The sequence below is a fragment of the Colletotrichum fructicola genome (assembly GCF_000319635.2).
Source record: "Colletotrichum fructicola Nara gc5 chromosome Unknown KSG_Nara_v1_contig01, whole genome shotgun sequence".
NCBI classification, from domain to species: domain Eukaryota; kingdom Fungi; phylum Ascomycota; class Sordariomycetes; order Glomerellales; family Glomerellaceae; genus Colletotrichum; species Colletotrichum fructicola.
In genome coordinates, this window is record NW_027094051.1 from 4,666,778 (window position 1) to 4,683,808 (window position 17,031).

At 53.8% G+C, this 17,031-nt stretch overlaps 7 protein-coding genes across 7 annotated transcripts; 3 read left to right on the forward strand and 4 right to left on the reverse strand.

Moving 5' to 3' along the window:
- Positions 1 to 1,570: 1,570 nt before the first annotated feature.
- On the forward strand, positions 1,571 to 2,903 carry tif5 (putative eukaryotic translation initiation factor 5; the record flags this gene model as incomplete). The annotated part of the gene is made up of 2 exons (XM_032026334.1): positions 1,571 to 2,560; positions 2,619 to 2,903. 2 exons carry the CDS (start codon positions 1,571 to 1,573, stop codon positions 2,901 to 2,903), a joined length of 1,275 nt encoding a protein of 424 aa, XP_031877209.1.
- Positions 2,904 to 3,499: 596 nt separating this feature from the next.
- CGGC5_v001311 (uncharacterized protein) lies at positions 3,500 to 6,151 on the reverse strand (the record flags this gene model as incomplete). Its single annotated transcript, XM_066150814.1, has 1 exon — positions 3,500 to 6,151. One exon carries the CDS (start codon positions 6,149 to 6,151, stop codon positions 3,500 to 3,502), a length of 2,652 nt encoding a protein of 883 aa, XP_066009956.1.
- Positions 6,152 to 6,935: 784 nt separating this feature from the next.
- CGGC5_v001312 (uncharacterized protein) lies at positions 6,936 to 8,572 on the reverse strand (the record flags this gene model as incomplete). Its single annotated transcript, XM_066150815.1, has 7 exons — positions 6,936 to 6,956; positions 7,016 to 7,066; positions 7,119 to 7,127; positions 7,166 to 7,183; positions 7,235 to 7,248; positions 7,353 to 7,749; positions 8,018 to 8,572. The coding sequence occupies 7 exons, from the start codon at positions 8,570 to 8,572 to the stop codon at positions 6,936 to 6,938; spliced, it is 1,065 nt and encodes a 354-aa protein (XP_066009957.1).
- A 1,167-nt stretch (positions 8,573 to 9,739) lies between these two features.
- Positions 9,740 to 10,846, reverse strand: CGGC5_v001313 (uncharacterized protein; the record flags this gene model as incomplete). The annotated part of the gene is made up of 4 exons (XM_032026336.1): positions 9,740 to 9,859; positions 9,927 to 10,016; positions 10,287 to 10,409; positions 10,466 to 10,846. The coding sequence occupies 4 exons, from the start codon at positions 10,844 to 10,846 to the stop codon at positions 9,740 to 9,742; spliced, it is 714 nt and encodes a 237-aa protein (XP_031877205.1).
- A 507-nt stretch (positions 10,847 to 11,353) lies between these two features.
- On the reverse strand, positions 11,354 to 12,125 carry tim23 (Mitochondrial import inner membrane translocase subunit tim23; the record flags this gene model as incomplete). Its single annotated transcript, XM_032026337.1, has 2 exons — positions 11,354 to 11,416; positions 11,472 to 12,125. The coding sequence occupies 2 exons, from the start codon at positions 12,123 to 12,125 to the stop codon at positions 11,354 to 11,356; spliced, it is 717 nt and encodes a 238-aa protein (XP_031877206.1).
- A 1,201-nt stretch (positions 12,126 to 13,326) lies between these two features.
- Positions 13,327 to 13,992, forward strand: CGGC5_v001315 (uncharacterized protein; the record flags this gene model as incomplete). Its single annotated transcript, XM_066150816.1, has 4 exons — positions 13,327 to 13,365; positions 13,416 to 13,661; positions 13,714 to 13,867; positions 13,940 to 13,992. 4 exons carry the CDS (start codon positions 13,327 to 13,329, stop codon positions 13,990 to 13,992), a joined length of 492 nt encoding a protein of 163 aa, XP_066009955.1.
- A 1,143-nt stretch (positions 13,993 to 15,135) lies between these two features.
- CGGC5_v001316 (uncharacterized protein) lies at positions 15,136 to 16,862 on the forward strand (the record flags this gene model as incomplete). Its single annotated transcript, XM_032026339.1, has 3 exons — positions 15,136 to 15,167; positions 15,227 to 15,493; positions 15,551 to 16,862. 3 exons carry the CDS (start codon positions 15,136 to 15,138, stop codon positions 16,860 to 16,862), a joined length of 1,611 nt encoding a protein of 536 aa, XP_031877182.1.
- Positions 16,863 to 17,031: the final 169 nt, after the last annotated feature.

Genomic DNA, 17,031 nt, shown 5'->3' on the forward strand with positions numbered 1-17,031 from the left:
TCTTAACTTCTCTGTGATTGTTTTGATTGCTCTGCCGCAGTTGATGTAGTTGATGAGTGGAAGCTCAGCACTGCAACATTGAGGTTGATGATGGCGACAGTGAGGAGTGGACTGACTGTGGCCGAGGTACAACGCGGCGCGTTCGCTTAGTGTGCGGTGGTGCTGCATGCACCCTGGTTCACATTCTGGGCACTGGTTTGAGGTGGGACACTCGATGATACCCACTGGGTGAGTCTGGGACACTGATGTTGTATCTGTACTGGTACGCAGAATGCTGAGTACACTATGGCGGGGGCGGACGTGGGGCAAACAACGACTACGACGACGACGCTCCAAGTGCATATTCTGTTGGACATTACGCCACCATTGGCTTTGTTGGACTTGGGCTGTAAGACGGGAGAAAGGAAGGGAGCGTGAGGGCCATTGAGGGAGGGAGGCTTAATTGCGAGAGGCTCGCCGAGACGGGCGAACCACGCTGTCAGGCTTCAGACTTGCCGTCTACGCCGTCCAGTGCCGTCTGTACCTTCTGAGGCCAAAGAAGGTGCGGCTGGTAGATACATTGGCGCCCTGTGCCTCTAAGAGACAGGGTACATGAGGGAGGAGCAGAGCTAAATGCGCCATCACAAGGCGTACCAGGTAAGGCGGCGGCAAGGTTGGGCCCCATTATTAAGGGATTTTATTGTCCATGTGTCTACGAACTTCCTGACACTGACTCTTCCTCTCCCTCACTGCTCCTCCCGCACACACTCCACTCCGGTCTTTTTTCAAAACTCTGCACTCACTGCCCACCTCAGTCAACTCCGTGTCTCCTCTTTCCCGCACACAAAAAACACGCAAAATCCTGACCTCCACTCGGAGATACCTCTCTTCATCTCGCGAAAAAGACATATCTTCTGCAACAGCAGTCCCACCGTCTGCTTCTGCTCCTGCTTCGGCAATCCCATCATACTCTAGCGCCGCTCGCGGTTTCGCACACAAAAACTTTTGCACAAGAAGAAATCGCCACCACCACCCAACAACAACACATCACCAGCATTCACCAGCAGCATCCTCTCTCCTCGTATCGTTCGACCGCCGAGTCCCCGATCCTCGCGAGAGTTGAACATAACCCAACACCCTCACGCGGTACAAACCACATAGCAGTTTATGTATCAGCACGACAAGACCACCGTCTTCAGACACTTCGTCCCCAAGCTGCAATCATTTCGCATAGCGCGGAAACCTTGTAGCCCCAACATCAGTTCAGTCGGCTGAAGTCCACTTCCCAGAGGATTCTATGAATTATCGACAGCAAAGACGATCCAGTCTCGCTTTACCCTATGTCCATCGATCCACCCGCTGAGCATTGAGTCCGCCTTCTTGCTCCCTTCCAGCTTCCCAACAACTACCGATTCGACCGATACTACTCCGAATCACGCCTTCTTCATGCCCCTCGTCCGCTCGACAGCCCAGCATCACTACCAGCTTCGCTTCCTGAGCCTTACCACGCTATCCTAATCTCCAAGAAAATAACAACTACAACCTTCTACTACCAAAGGCCTTCAGCCGTCTCAATAACAATACCGCAATCATGGCTTCTCTCGTCAACGTTCGTCGCGATGTCAAGGACGCTTTCTATCGCTACAAGATGGAAAAGCTCGTCACCAAGATCGAGGGCAAGGGCAACGGTATCAAGACCGTCATTGTCAACCTGAGCAGCGTTGCTCAGTCTCTTGCCCGTCCTGGCGCCTATGTTATCAAGTACTTTGGCTTCGAGCTGGGCGCCCAGACAAACGTCGACCCCGCTGACGACCGCTGGATCATCAACGGTTCTCACAACGCCGCTAAGCTGCAAGACCACCTTGACGGCTTCATCAACAAGTTCGTTCTCTGCAAGAAGTGCAAGAACCCCGAGACCGACGTCAACATCAAGGACGGACGTATTCTGCTCGACTGCAAGGCGTGTGGTCAGCGTTCCGAAGTTGACCTGCGCCTGAAGCTCAGCAGTTACATCCTGAAGAACCAGCCGAAGAAGGGCAAGAAGGACAAGGCCGAGCGCAAGGCAGCTCGCCGCGCCAAGGCTAATGGTGCCAAGGAGAACGGCCAGAATGGCCACGGAAGCGGAAGCGGCGGCGAGGGCTCCGATCACGGATCCAACGACGCCGACGACCAGGACGCTGGCAGTGATGACGAGCTGGAGAAGATGAAGAAGGAAGCCCCTGAGCTCGATGACAACGAGACGGCTGAGCACGAGTGGGCCGTGGACATGAGCGAGGAGGCTGTGAAGGCCCGTCAGGCCCAGCTGCCCGGTGAGTTCAAGCAGAAGCTCAACATCGGCGATGATGAGGATGAGGATGGCGAGGGCGGTGGCAACACTGTCTATGACGAGTTCGGCACTTGGATCCAGGACCAGGCCACCGCTAAGGGCGGTGTTGACAACGTCGACTCCATTGACATCTTCGTCAAGGCCAAGGAGCTTGGCATCGAGACCAAGCACCGCTCCGTCCTCGTCCTGGTTCAGACCATCTTCGACGAGAACATTCTCGCCCAGATTCCCAAGCGTTCCGGCATGATGAAGCAGGTATGTGGACATGATCTTCGAGGCTTGGTATTTGCAGATACGCTAACACGCACTGTAGTTTGTCACTTCTGACCGCCACGAGAAGGCTCTGCTTGGTGGCACCGAGCGCCTTATTGGCAGCCTCGGCAAGGAGCACCCTGAGCTGTACACTCAGATTGTCAAGATCCTGCAGCTGTACTACAACTTCGACCTGCTCAGCGAGGAGGTCGCCATCAAGTGGGGCAGCAAGGCCAGTAAGAAGTACGTCGATGTCGCCACCTCCAAGAAGGTCCGCAAGGCCGCCGAGCCCTTCATCAAGTGGCTCGAGGAGGCCGAGGAGGAGGAGTCCAGCGACGAGGAGTAGACGGGAGGTTATGTGTCGGATATCACTCGTTTTCTTACAGTACAGTCAAGGCTGGCGTCAGCAGGTGGCCCTGCCCACTGTTTTTGCTCACCAGCTTCGCTCATTGGCTTTTCTGCCTCGTACACTCGGTCTTCACTTTCCAGATGCTAGGCATCCGGCGATTTCGTCGGTTTGCTAGCATTCACTGTTCCTAGGTAGCGCATCCTGTAGGCCTGAATTCGGAAAAGAGTCCACTCTTGACCAGCGAATGTCTTTGATGAAACCGTATCTGTCTATGTGCTGTTCCTGTTCATTCCCTTTTGCCGTGTTAACCCTCGTCCCTCATCAGGACACCAGCGTAGCTAATTAGGTATTCCCCGCGCGCCCTATGCCGCAAATCTCATGAAACTAACTCCGCACTCCGCCTCACGCAACTTGCTGCCCAACGGCCTACCGCAAGCCAACGCAGTCTCAAATCCATAAACGATAATTATGTTCCTCGATCCCAAGCAAATTCGCAAACGCAGCCTTCGCCCAGGCGCCGTTACTTCCTCTAATCGCATCAAACTTGGATATCCGGTCCTGTCGCAGACTTCAAGTTTCGTCCACTTGTTTCTCTACCAAGTATCCGCAAGTCCGTTGGTAGATTGCGCCATGCTTGTATCACCCCAAGGCGGTGTAGGGTCCCAGGCGCCCGGCATGCTCTTGCTGCTGCCGGAGCCCTTGCTCATCTCGGTGCCGGTCGGATTCCAGCCGTCTCCAGCGGGAGCAGGCCCCCATCCGCCGCCCTCACCCGCCGTCGTGGCATTCTTATCACTCTTCTCGCTCTTCTTTGACGTTTGGGAAGCGTTGGGGCTAACCGTCATCGGTCCAGTATTGTTGTCGACGATCCAAGCTGGGTTATTGTCGCCGCTCCCAGCATTCCAGGCATCGTCGTTGTTTGAGCCCTTCTTGGAGCTCTTCTTTGAACCATTGCTCTTGTTGGAGGCGTTACCGACGGGGCTGTTCGTCGAAGGACCAGCGTTGTTGTCCCAACCTGAGTTCGACGGCGGTGCTTGGCTCTTTCGTGACTGATGCGAGTTGTTGGAACCACTCGAGACAACCCGTCCAGAAAATCCGACATTATTGCTCTGATTATCCCAATTGGGAGGTGGCTGCTGGTTGCCACTGGCGCTTCGGTTGCTTCCTCCCCCGTTTTTGCTTTTGTTCGACTTCTTCGAGCTGTTCGAATGATTAGAGGCTGTTGCCCAATTATTGTAATTGCCTCCTGTAGCCCAGGTGTCGCCTGTGTTACCGTTAGAGGCTCCCCAGCCGTCTGTGTTCATTGTCTGGTTATTGTTTCCGTTGTTGTTGCCCAAGTCTCCCCAAGTATTGTTGTTTGTCGTCGCTCCCCAGACATTGTCGCCGCCAGAAGCTCCCTGAGCAGCATCGCCCTGGGTATTGCCTGACGAGCCCCAAGGATCATTGCCGGTGTCGTTTCCTGACGTGTTCCAACCGTCATTGTGTTGGCCAGTGCCTGAATCGTTCCAGGTGTCATTTTTCTGGTCGTTGCCAGAATTATTCCAGCCGCTGTTGCTTCTGCCACTCTTGTTGCTTCCTGATCCGCTCCTATTACTTCCTGAACCACCTGTCGTTCCCCAAGCGTCATTATTGCCATCACCAGTTTGACCCCAGGCAGAGTTACTTCCTGTGGTCTGGGGCCACCCAGCGTTGCTGCCCGCTTGACTCTTCGCGGGTGTGCCCCATCCGAGGTCTGGGTGCTGACCACTGGGTATAGTCTGCCAATCGGTGGTCTTCTTGGACCCCCAAGACTTCTTGCTCCCGTTGTTGGATCCCTGCTTGCTCCCAGCTTGTGAGCCGTCTTTATTGGGACTAGACTTCTTGCTGACGGTGTTCGCAAATTCGGCCCAAGGCGTGTTCGGATTGACAGTCAGACTGATGTTGATGGGAGAGGCTGGTGCAACATTGTTGTTCAACGGCTGGACCTTGGCGCTCTTTGCAGGGGAGGGAGCTTTGGCGCCCGCTGGACCAACATTCGTTTCCCATCCCTTCTCTTTGCTGTCTCCTGCCTGGTTGGCCCCTGACATCTTCGGTGACCCTTTGACTGAAGAAATCTTGACTGGTGACACTGGAGCCCAGTAAGGCGGTATCTGCGGCATTTGCATCGGATCAACCGGGGTCATCATCGGAGGTCCTCCTGGCATGTAGGTGACTGGAATAGCACCCCATGGCGACTGGCTCTTGGAGTGGTTGTCGCCAGGATTCACAGTGTTAGAAAACCCGTTGAAGTAAGGGTTCTGCAATGGATGAGGCATGCCTAAAGGCAGAGTTGCCTTGGAAGGATCGCGCGCGGGATACAGTAGTCCATAAGGATTGCCGTATGCTGGTCCGTGATAGACTCGAACGACGCCGTGCTGCGAATCATGGAAAGCATTCGGCCGGGGGTCCTTAACCCCTTCAATGGCATGCTCAACCTGTAGAACCTCAGCTCGGATGGGCATGATGAGGTTTGGGCGGCGGAGATTGGGAGGTAAGGCGGCCTCGGGTCTCAATTTCTCGGGCTCGCGAGCTTTCTTGGCCTTTTCTTTCTTCGTGTCGTTCTTCTTGGCTCGCTCCTTCTTTGTCGGGCCAACATTGTTAGGCTCGACGTCTGCTGCGGCCGTTTCCTTGGATTTATTCGCGCTCTTGCTCTCCTTCTTGTCCTTTGTCTTCTTAGGAGGCGGCGATGCCTCATCCTCGGTCTCTGTATCGGTCTCTGTCGTCTCAGCATCGCTGTCGTCGCTCTCCGATGATGATTCGATTACCTTCTTGCTCTTCTTGTCGACCTTCGACTTCTTCTTTTCGTTTGGCTTGGACTCCTCTTCAGAGGTTTCAGCCTCAGCAGCCTTCTCCTTGTCGCCTTTTCCTGCCTTTCTTAGTCTCCTGCGCCCTATCTTACAGTCCCGGCACTTGCAGTCCGGATCGGGTTCTGAATCACCTGAAGATTCGGCGTCTGAATCGGCCGCTTTCAATGCGGGCTTGGGTGCTCCCTGAAAGCGCACCTTCTTGATATTGGATGGTCGGGCAGCAGAGTTCTTGCTCCCGGCGCGTGGATATGTGATCTTGACGGTGTCCTCTTCAGACTCCTCGTCAGTCGAGATCTCGACGCTGATGCGCTGTCGGCCAATCGATGTCTTGCGCCTGCGCCGCTGAACTGAGTCGCAATACTCCTCTACGCTGACTCCAAGAGCCCATTCACAGAGCGTGGAACTTCTGCCCTTAACCGTCATGGCAGCAGCGACCTAGACTAAGTTAGCCGTGCATGAAAGTTTGGAGATTTTGACGTGTTTGCAGATTACAGGAGGGTCTGCAGAAGAAGAATTCGCTCAAAGTCAGTGAGGAGGAAGTTTTGGTTGTAGAGGAGCTTTTTTCTCTGATGTGGACTTGGAAAAGCGCGGCAGAGCAGCAGTTGCGTGAGGCAAGGGGAAGTTGGTCTTTGTCGCCTCAAATTTTGGGAAGGAACAACCTCTGCCACCTCCCACCTGCCAGACGAGCCTTTTGGGTCACTATAATTCATGACTGATACAGAAATTGAATAACGGGAAAGAGCGTATTTCAAGCAGATAGAAAGATTGTTTTCCAAGACGATAGAATCATCATGGCACCTTTGCCATTCTCACCAAGCGGGCTAGGGTGGGTGGCAGATTTTATTACGTCCCTTACAGAAAGTACGTCACTAACACATCTGAGTCGCATGCGAAGAAATTATCCTGAATCTTGGAGAGCATCGCGAAAAGGTTGTGCATTTTCTTTTTCAACTACGGAAATTCCAGGTTTGGAAGAACTGGGCCGGCATCTGACAATCACGGACCGTCGACGTGGAGACTGCCTCCGCTCTTATATCAAGAAAGCCACCCATCTCTCTTGTGGCACGCACAATTGACGTAATTTCGTCCAAATGTGCCTCGAAACCATGAACATAAGAAAAGTCCAGCCATCCAATTTACCCTCGTCCTGTCTCCCAGTTCATCCCAGTATCTGCCGTGGAGCTGGCTCTGGACATTTCGTGTCCAATTATGAGAACGCGAGGCAGTTCTGGATTGACATCACGTCAGTATGGCTATCATCACTTCTCTGGCACGAATCCAGCATACCTCGAAGACTGGAAGTCTAGTTGGGAAGTCGTCCGGGGGCGTCCGAATGAACTACCAAGATCAGCAAGATGGCTCGGCAAAGAAGTTTGATGAGGAAACTAACAAGCAAATTCTGCGATTGTCATCGCTTACAGTTCAGGTCTCGGGGACCTTTGATGTAGGGTATCGCTGCGCGGAGTGAGTTGACTGTCCTAGAATTGACAAAAAGGTTGGACTTACAGCAAATAGTCTGCCTAGTTGGGCAGACGAACGGCGTAGAAAAAGCCCTCGTTAGTGACATACCAGCGACAATCGCCGAGGTTGTCAATAGTAAAACGGTTGCGCTGGGTCCAATTACCGTCAACCTCGCGAACAGGATAATAACGAGACGGGTCGTCATCAGCAGGCTTGAAGTCCTGAGGCTCAAACAAGCCATTGGCGTAGGCGAACTGCGCCTGTTCCATGGCTATCTCGCCAGCCGTCTTTCCAAAGCCAGTGACATCAGGAGGAAAACCACCATTACCTGCAAAGACGGGACCGCCGCCACCGCCCATGTTGGGGGGCATGTTCATGCCCATAGGAGGAGGACCCTGGAACATGGGGGCGCCGTTCATGACTTGGGGAGGGCCCTGGAGCATGATGGGCGGGTTCTGCATGGCCATTCCAGGCTGCATGATAGGCTGCTGGGCGATCATGACGGGAGGGTTGGGAGGAGGAGCTTGGCCGATGTAGGTGACGTTGTTGGGGGGCGGCTGCTGTGATCCCAAGTCAGTATAGTTTCGTTTGAGAGTTGGCGAGGCAAAATGAATTGATAACGAGAAGAAGGTTGCGAGCAAACAAACACATGCCAAAAACCACTTGGCTTTCTGCGCCAATGGAAATTAGAATTTTGAGATGTGTGAATGTATGGTGACTTGCATAATAATAAAGGACGAGGGGCGCATTCAGCAAGACGGGAGCAGGCTGCTGCGCAACGAGGGTAGTAGTGGCAAGTGGGAGAATCCGAACTTGAGGAGGACCGACATGGTAAGCATAGCCAGGGTGAGGAGGCGCGCCGTTGTCATAGCGAGGCACGTAGACGTGCTGCATGACGCCGTGAGAAGTGTCAGGGACCGGCGGCTGGAAGTGAAGACCTCCGGCAGGCGGAGCGACGTTCTGGTAGTCGGCCATGTTGACGTAGGCAGGAGCTTGAAGACCAAACGGATTGAATTTTCCAAAAGGTGCGAAAGCGTTCGCCTCAGCAGCGAAGACGGGATGGGTCGAAGTTTGGGGGATGAAAGGGCCGTAGGTTGGCTGAGGAGGGACCTGGCCGAAAGGTGTTGAAGGTGGAAAGTTGTAACCAAGATTGACCGAGGCAGAAGGGTTGGAGGATGTGTGAAGGAAGACGCCGGGTACAGGCTCCTCGTCTTCGTGGTTGTCTGAGGCAGGAGCGGTCGAGGCGGTCGAGGTGGTCGAGGTATCGGGTCCTTGGGTGATGGGGAAAGAGCTACCAGAGCTGTGGCTGCTGCCCTCCTTGAAATGAACCTGGCGAGGTCCACCAGTGTTGTTGGCACTCGTCTTGACCTTGGGAGACTTCATTTTTTCGGCAGGGCTTGGCTGGGTAGTGATATTCAGAGTCGATGTTGATCTTGGCCAGCCTCCTGGGAAATGTTTGATTTGATCAGGGGTTGAAGGGTCGAGATTCAAGAAGAAGCTTCCAGCGCAGGGCTCGCCTCAAAGTTGAAAGCTGGATTGATGAGGTCTCCTTCACTCCATCTCAATCTGAAGTGAATGGGGCCAAAGTGAAGTTTGTGGAAGAGATGGCAAGAGGAGAAAAGAAAAGACACGACCCTAGGGCCAGGTCCAGAAAACCCTCACCCAGCCGCATTGAAGCCATCGCGGCCTGGTCTTTTCGGCCTGGACTCGTCAGCCATAACATCACACCACGACTAAGCGGGGATGAGGCTACAATAGCAGCGCAAAGAAGACAGATTCAAGGGACGACGCCTTTGTGGCGGTCCCCGTGGAAGCGCAGCGAGATCAGAGGAAGGGGATGTAGAAAAAGAAAACTAAAGGAACCGTGAAACCATCCACTTACCATCTCCATGACATATCGCTGACCATCCCACACGTAACGGTATACATGAGGGGGATCTTCGTTGTCGTAGTGAGCGCCTGAAAAGGGCCAGCAGCCACACATCTTGACCAAATCGTAAGGGGTTGGATTGTTGTCGGAAGAAGCAGGGCCAGAAAAGTGGTGTTGATCGGAAGAATAAGTGTAGCCTGGCCACATACGGGACGAAATTGTGACGACTGAGAAGCCAAGTGAAGACCGGTCGCTCCCACTCTGGCGACTTTTTTGCAACCCATGTTATCCATACCACCTACTCAATGCAGCAAGGCAGGCACCATTTGCCTCACGCTCCGTTGTAAATTACTAGAGAAGGGAAGAGAGATCAAGACGGAAAAGCACCGATTCTCCTGGAATGAAACCGCAATGCTCGCGCTGCGTCGCACGGAGTTCGACGGCAGAATAATGAAATAAGGTACCAGCGAAAAATCCAGGCAATTGTGTTGTTACACAAAGGCAACTTGGCTAAGAAGAGAAACCGAAATATTCTACAGAGACGAACGTTTCAACAGCCCGAATGGCAAGCGAAGTGCCGCCGTTTTCCACTAATATCCTTCGACCTGGGCTAGAATGTCCTCATTTAATCATTCAAAGTCCCGAGGCCATTCTCCTCGTCCATCTGGAGATCGGTGGCCTTAAAAAAAGGCAAACCTGCCAACATTGACTGGGTCTTCCGGTTGGCCAGCGTTCTCGGGGACAGAACGCTGGAAATCCCTGAGCCGCGGCAGCTCTTTCTGCAGTCTGACTTCCCAAGCCTATGTCTCCGGAACGGTTCACCTAGTCAGAGATCTGCGCCGATTTTCACCGAGTAAGGATACTCACCTTTGCCACGGCGACGACCTTTCTTCCGTTCTGCACGTCCTTCATCATGCCATCGAACGAATCTGCATCGCCCAGTTCCTGCTGAGGCCCCTAAAGCTCAGGGCGGAATATTGACTCGGCGTTGTAGAAGGTGCGAAATATCCATTTGCCTTTCTTCTTGTCAAGTTCCTCAAGCCATGCCTTGTAAGTAATTGCACTTCCCCTGTTCGGGGGATGGGGACTGTTTTTGGCGGCGAAGGTAGCAATGTGAAGATATAACTGATGAGTAGTTGACCAGGAGTGGATGGAACGGGTCGACCGAGAATGGATGCGTTCAATGTTCCCGATGAAAGGCTCGAAGGTGGCCCAATTTGGCCATACCAGCATATCCAAAGCCGTCGCGCCATCTTCGCCGAGATGAACGATCGCGATCTTGAAGCTGTCATGATCAAGGAGGGGATACGCGTGGAGAGTTTCTAGTCTGGCTAGGGCAACCGCCTGAACCTGAGTTATCGGCGTCAATGCAAAACTTCTAAAATCGACTGAAGATGTACACAAACCTTCTCATCTAGCCAACTAGGGTCGTGGAGAGATCGGGGTCTCGGTGGGTATCCTGCTCCAAGCCTCAGGAGCTCTTGGTCCAGGAAGTTGTGTAGAGACAGCATGAACTCGATCGACCTTATACGGATTGTGTCCTGAAGAGCGTCGGATCGCGCTTGCAGGCTGTCATGTAGGTACTGCTTTCCCTCTGGAAGCGGGCTTGACGTGTCGCTGGAGAGGACGATGTGACCACCGAATTCGTCATCGACGCGCAACTCACCCGAAGGTAACGGAAATTGAAGGCTCGTGAGATCGCCACGGCGGAATCTTGCCCGCATGTTGTCCAGCTTGAGCTCAACGAGGCCGCTGGCTACATCCTTGAAGATTGGCCGTTGTGTCATTGTGTTGGTAGTCGAGTGATTGTCGACGCGAAAGTTCGTGAGTATGTCGGGAGATGAGGGAGCAACTATTTGAAGAGACCTACCGAAAGTGGTGTTGACGTGGAGGGAACAGGCACCCCCCTCCGATGATGGCTTTCAAGGCAAGAAATTGCGCCTGAAAGCAAGCACAGTTAGCACTCCTCCAAACGAGTGTGGCAGATTGTTGAATGTCTTTTATTTTTTTTGGTTGACGAGTACCGAACGCCCACCACTACCACCCAATGATGCGGTCGTCTAATGCTTCTTCCCAGATACTATACACGGGTCCACTAGAGGAGAGATCGTCCGTCCAAATGCCCAAGACTCCTCTAAGGCTCTCTAAATTCCTACTCAAACAACAGACAGAAGAAGCTCGTATCAAGCGAGCATTGCCATCCACAGATCCATGGTGATCCGAAAATGATAAAAGAGTTTCATTATTGGTGGGGTTCAACGAGGAGAGGTCGTGAGAGGTGTTATGTCGTGAAATTACAAATGGGCGTGCTCTGAAGCCGTGGGTTCAGGGATGGCGAAGAAAGTCCGGCGAATAACCTAGTCGAAGCGTAAGAGAACCAGAATCATAATTGCGTGCAATTTGAAAACTTACAGCCCAGGCACCGGCTACGGAGGCCACAATACCACCAGAAATCAACATGGGCCGCACACCTCGCGTACTCTTGAAAACCATTCCGCTCAATCCGCCCGCCAAAATGGAGTTCGCGGCATCGTGCTTCCCTCTGAAGTAGCCGATGCTGGAGTTGAAGAGGTTGTAGGTGATGGCGACCACACCGGCCGAGTTGCCGAGGAAGGGACCACGGCGGGTGACGGCGTTGAGAACCGAGTTCAGACGCAGCTTCGGAGGCTGGTTCGCAGACCTCCTGAGGCCCTCCTGCAGACCCCAGGCTCCTCCTATCGACAAGGCCGCCAAGTATGTGACACCGGTTCCGTAGCAGAGATCATCCGTAAAGCCTCGGGAGGGGAGAACGGACTGGCCGCCGGGCACATCGTTCAGAGCGGCATCTTCGAGAGAGAGGTATTCGAGAGTGTCCTTGTTCAGGCCGGACAGGGGGTGTAGTTGTGCGGGGTCTGCAAAGGCAGAGCTCTGGAGGAAAGACTCGACACCAGATCCTGCTGACGGGTCGAAATGGGTGGGCGCAGTCTGGAGGGTTGTGGGTGCTTGAGATGGCGCGGGGCTTTGCGAGGCGCCCGTCTCCTTCTGAGCAGACTTGCGTCCAGAAAACGTATCCCAAAGCGACGACATGGCGAGAATCGTGGACGTGGCGAGTGGATTGATGCCGGGGATCGGAGTTGGTCAGAGGACAGGAGACGTAGGCTTGTGCGGCCGATGATGGAAGCATCGAAAAAATTTGGGCACTCAATCGCGACTTGGACCGTGCGTCCAAATGCGGGAAAGTGACGGATGCGACCTGCGGAATTTTGGCATGGGCCCACTTATCCCGGTCTTGGTTCGGAGTGGAGGGACTGTGATGGAAGGTCATCGGCGGTTTCTTATCGATAAGGCCTGAGGGAAGATAAGACGATAGCACCCTTAGGTAAGCTGCCTACCTGGAGTTTCCCTTCCTGGTCTTGATGGGACGATGGCGGGGATCTCGAGCGTTTGCGGCCGGTCTCCACCCGACCCCAGGCAACGACAGGCAAGCGGCAGAAGGCAGGGCGCAAGGCACTGCCCAACTCGTCTTAGCGAAAAGCAAGTCTCAACGACATCTCATCCCAGCACCAACAGCAACATGAACCAACGGCTGCTGATCCTCACAGCTCAGCCCACCGACAACATTGTTGGTTCCATGTGCATGGCAAGCCAGCCAGCCTCGCGAATCCTACACTGCTCCAACCGTCATCCTCCTCATGCTAATCCCCCCGTCTGAGACAGTAGTCCCAGCGAGCCCACGCCAGGCTCATGTTAGCTGCTCAAAGACAGATGCTGGCGTGAAAATTTGAAGCATCCGCGACATCCTTCCAGGGGCGGGCGAGGCAGTTCTCGTGTAGCGATACAATGTCTTGCTCGGCAGGCGTCTAGGAGAATTACTGGCTCGTCGATCTGCACTTTGCCGCCTCGGACGAGCTGTGCCTTGTATTCGAGCGCAAACATGCATGGCTCTCATTTATGTGTCACCGGGCTGAACGCTTGGACGAGGAATATCGTGCTGTGCCGCCTTGAGAGTTACATTGGGGGTTGGATTGACAGTCGTTGGTGCCTGGTGTTACCAGTCTGCTATCGCCCAACCTTGTGTCTGTGAGCGTTAGAGTCACATACTTAAAGGCAAACTACATTCCTTTACTATTTTTGAGGGTTGCTTCCCCGTTATCTTGGTGCATGTTTCCGTGTGGCCTGCTCAAGGTCCTTGGCACATTCGTCCTTAAAAGACCGCGTGAGACCACCTCGCAACACTCTCGACGTAGCCTCCCAATTATAATCTTATTCTTGTCAATCGATCGACACGATGCTCAAGTTTGTCAGCGCAGGCGTTTGGGGCATTCAGGTTTGTATCCGGCTACTGTTTTCTGAAATTCTCCGACTAACACCGCGCAGGCCATCATGGCGATCGTTGTCCTCGCCTTATCCATTGAGCTCACCAAGCCTCTGCCACCTACCAATGGTAGCGCGGAAACCGAGATCGACGCACCCACAACTACAAAATACAGCGCGTTCTGCGGTGGTTTCGGACTGGCTGTTGCAATTCTCGGCATCATTGCAACTTTCTTCGATGCTATCCCTGCGATTATTGTGATGGGTGCCGATGCCGTCAGTGGAATACTGCTTCTTGCCGGTGGCATAGTACGTTATACAATGGTTGACGTTGCAAATCTCCAATTTCTGACAATAATAGGCATTCGCAATTGGCCTCCGTGGGGTTGACTGTGGCGCTTCCACCGGGACGAGTCCGCTTGAACTCGTCAATAACGACATCATCAACCGCGGCATGATCCTTCTCAACAACAAGAAGACGACCTACGCAGAGCTCTGGCAACTTCAAGCTAACTGTAAGAAAGCAACGGCTGATCAAGCAATGCAGTTCGTAACTTGTGGCTTTGTCCTGGCAACGATTGCTCTAGTTTTCTTGGTCTGGAGGAGGAACCGCGCTGGTGGCGGAAGGGCATATGTTTAAGGCATTGACAGATGTCTTCCGGGATGATGTGTTGCGAATCAACAGAGAAGCTTGTCGAACAGTCGAGCACAGTTGCGCTGGTCACCTGGAGCGTTCCATGTACTCATCTCCGGTTGTGGATAGGTTTAGTTAACGGGCGGGCGGGGGTTAATGTCGCGGTCCAGCATTGATGTCGATTAGAGCGTGGCACGGGATACGTAGGATGTTATTCAGATGTTTAAAATGCGGGCTCGATTTTTGGTGCCTTACGGCCACCCACTTTCGTCTGGAAGATACTGTTGCGTTTACCTAGCTTACCTAAGTAAATGTTACTGTGTTTGTCCAAACCACGGCCTCACGTTGGAAAAATCAGAGCTAAATCTCCACGCAGATTCGCATAGTGGTCGGCGTTGCATGGGCAGCGCAAAGTTTTACAAACGGGACGACGCCGTGAAGGCCAAGGAATGGCGGGGTTTACTACAATAATTCAAAAAACAAATCTCAAAATAGTCTGTTGAGACCACCCCACAGTCAAATACCAGGAAAAGTCGTCGTACTCGGCTGATAAGGAAAGGTGTTCACATGGGATTTTATTTAGGGGGCCGGGAACGGAAGGAAATCCACGGAGAACAGGACAACCCTCAGCAAGCCGCTATGCGGAGCCGCCATTAGAATTAAAAATACACATGACGGTGTAAGTTTAACCCAACTGATGTAGTGAAGAAGAGAAAAGAATGTTAGATTTCGCATCGCGAGCAGAGATTTTATGGTCGACCAGGGGTGGGGCTGATTGGGGTTCGGCGCTAGCAAAACCGCCGCCAGTGTTTCTCCGGCCTCCATTGGGCCGTGCACGACGAATGGATCCACATTTGGAGTAGAGACCCTGTCCAGTGCCGCTACCATGACGCAGGACCTGTATGGCCTGACACAGAAGTAGCTGTACAGGCAGTCTGTGATCAACGATGGAAGAGCCTGTCGATTGAGCTTCCAAGGAACGGACGTGGTTGTGTGACGATGACGCGCGCCGTAATAGCGTCCCCTGAGTCCAGAGGCCAGCCTCAACCTCATTTCCTCGTCACTCGAAGCCATGACCTCCCATCTGCCTCATACATCGAGGGATAAGGTAGCAAACATCAACAGAATCAACAGACTGGAGAAGCAAACATGGCGCCGGTGCCCCTGGACCCAGAAATCAAGTGTGTTTGTCTGCTGTCAAAGGAATGGTTGATGATCGACATTCTAACGCAGTCTACAGATACCTGCCTTTGAGCCTGGTGGGCGGCCACGCGCTGACGGTGGCATATCTTGGTTTCACTGTCGCTCAGAGTTTGTACAGATCATATCGAGATCTCCCGCCGTCCCAAGGAACAAGAGCAAGACTGGTTGGGAGGTCAACTCTTTCGCCGCTTTTTGCGGGCCTCACTCTTGTCAGCCTCTCACTCGCAGGTTACTGGACATTGAGCTACGCAAAGCTATCATATCGTGTCTGGGCCGATCAGCGCGGAGTGGAATCCCCAGCTAGGTTCGCTGTACCTGGGTACGTTTCTTTGTCTGGCTCGCCGACTGACCGAACTTTTAGGTTCTACGGCAACAACGGGGTCTTCCCTTACGGCGAGAATGCCACTCAGGTTTACGTCGGTCGCTGGTTGAGCGATACTCCAGTCCATTTGGACGCCCTGGAGATCATCGCGGAGAAGGCTCGCCGGTTCTGGTGGGGACAGCAGATCGAACTCGCGACAATCTCCTGGAGCCTTCTGCTGGCGGTCGAAGGCCGAAGGAGGAACATCCCATCTCTGTGGGCGTATCTCGCTTTAGCTCATTTGGTTAACTTGTCGTTCGCGCAAAACCTCTTTTACCTGGCGTTGATTCTTACGCCAACTCCGGCTCAGTCTGAGGATGGGCAACAGCCAACTACGGCATTTGGACGCCTTCGCGACAAGGTCTTTCCTCCTAAGCCTGCAGACTGGTTCCCTCACCCGGCGCTACTCCTCGCGTCCTTTTGCCTGAACTACGTGCTGATATACTGGGCACCATCAACAACCGGAACAATGACGTTCAGAAACATCGCAGTGTTGGGAAGAATTCTGACGTTTGCGCCCGTCATAATTCCAGCCGTTGTTCCGGCCAGTTGGGGAACGGTGTACTCTAATCACCATGGGGCATACAGGATCGTCACTGAGCTATTCCGATTTCTGTCCACGGCGAGTTTCGCATTTCACGTCAAAGGGACTGCCCTTGGCCTGCTGTACAACGCACCGGACGCTCACTATCATCGTCATAGTCGGTTCCTTCCCTTCGACAGAGAAGAGCGCTCGACGTGGGAGCGAACAACAACGGCTCTCGGCAAGGTCCTGGGATCGGCATCCGACCACCCCGTGGTAGCAGGCGTGGCATGGGACGTTTTGCTCAGCGGTGCCAGCCAAGGTTTATGGGTTGCCACACGTGCGCTGGATGTGGACGACATTCTGGCCTCCTCGACACCATTCGCGCAGAAGAATGCCCCGAAGGCGCAGCCACTGACCAGACTGCTGGAAGGTAACGACAAATCAACGCCGGAATCGGAAACGGGCAGCCACACCAGCGCGATCTCCACGCGACGCAGGGGCCGCCCAGCGAAAGCGAAAACCGGCGAGATGACAATTTCAAAGACGGCTGCGGCCGAAGGGAATCGCCGAACCCGAGATCGCAGAGCTACGGAAGAAGTTGACGAGGTACCAGAGGATGCATACGAGCCGAGCGCTGCAGAGAGCCGCTCCGCGGTCGAAGGAGATGAGATGCCTGATGGTGACTTGGATTGGGAGTCTGCAGCTCTGGCATGGGGCCTGACAGCTCTCGGCGGCTTGGGATCCAGCAGCGCTGGGGTGTTCGGTGCCGAGTGCACATCGAGATGAGCGGTTGAAACGGATGGGGAGGGCGAAATACACTTAGCGGCCTTGAATGCCCGTTCACAACGCAAAGCTCTTTGTCGGCTTGCATCACGGTTTACCTGGACAAATGGTATTCGACAGAGCTCGAGGACGGCCACCGCCTGAGGCTGGTGGCCGGCGGGCGGTTGCCTCT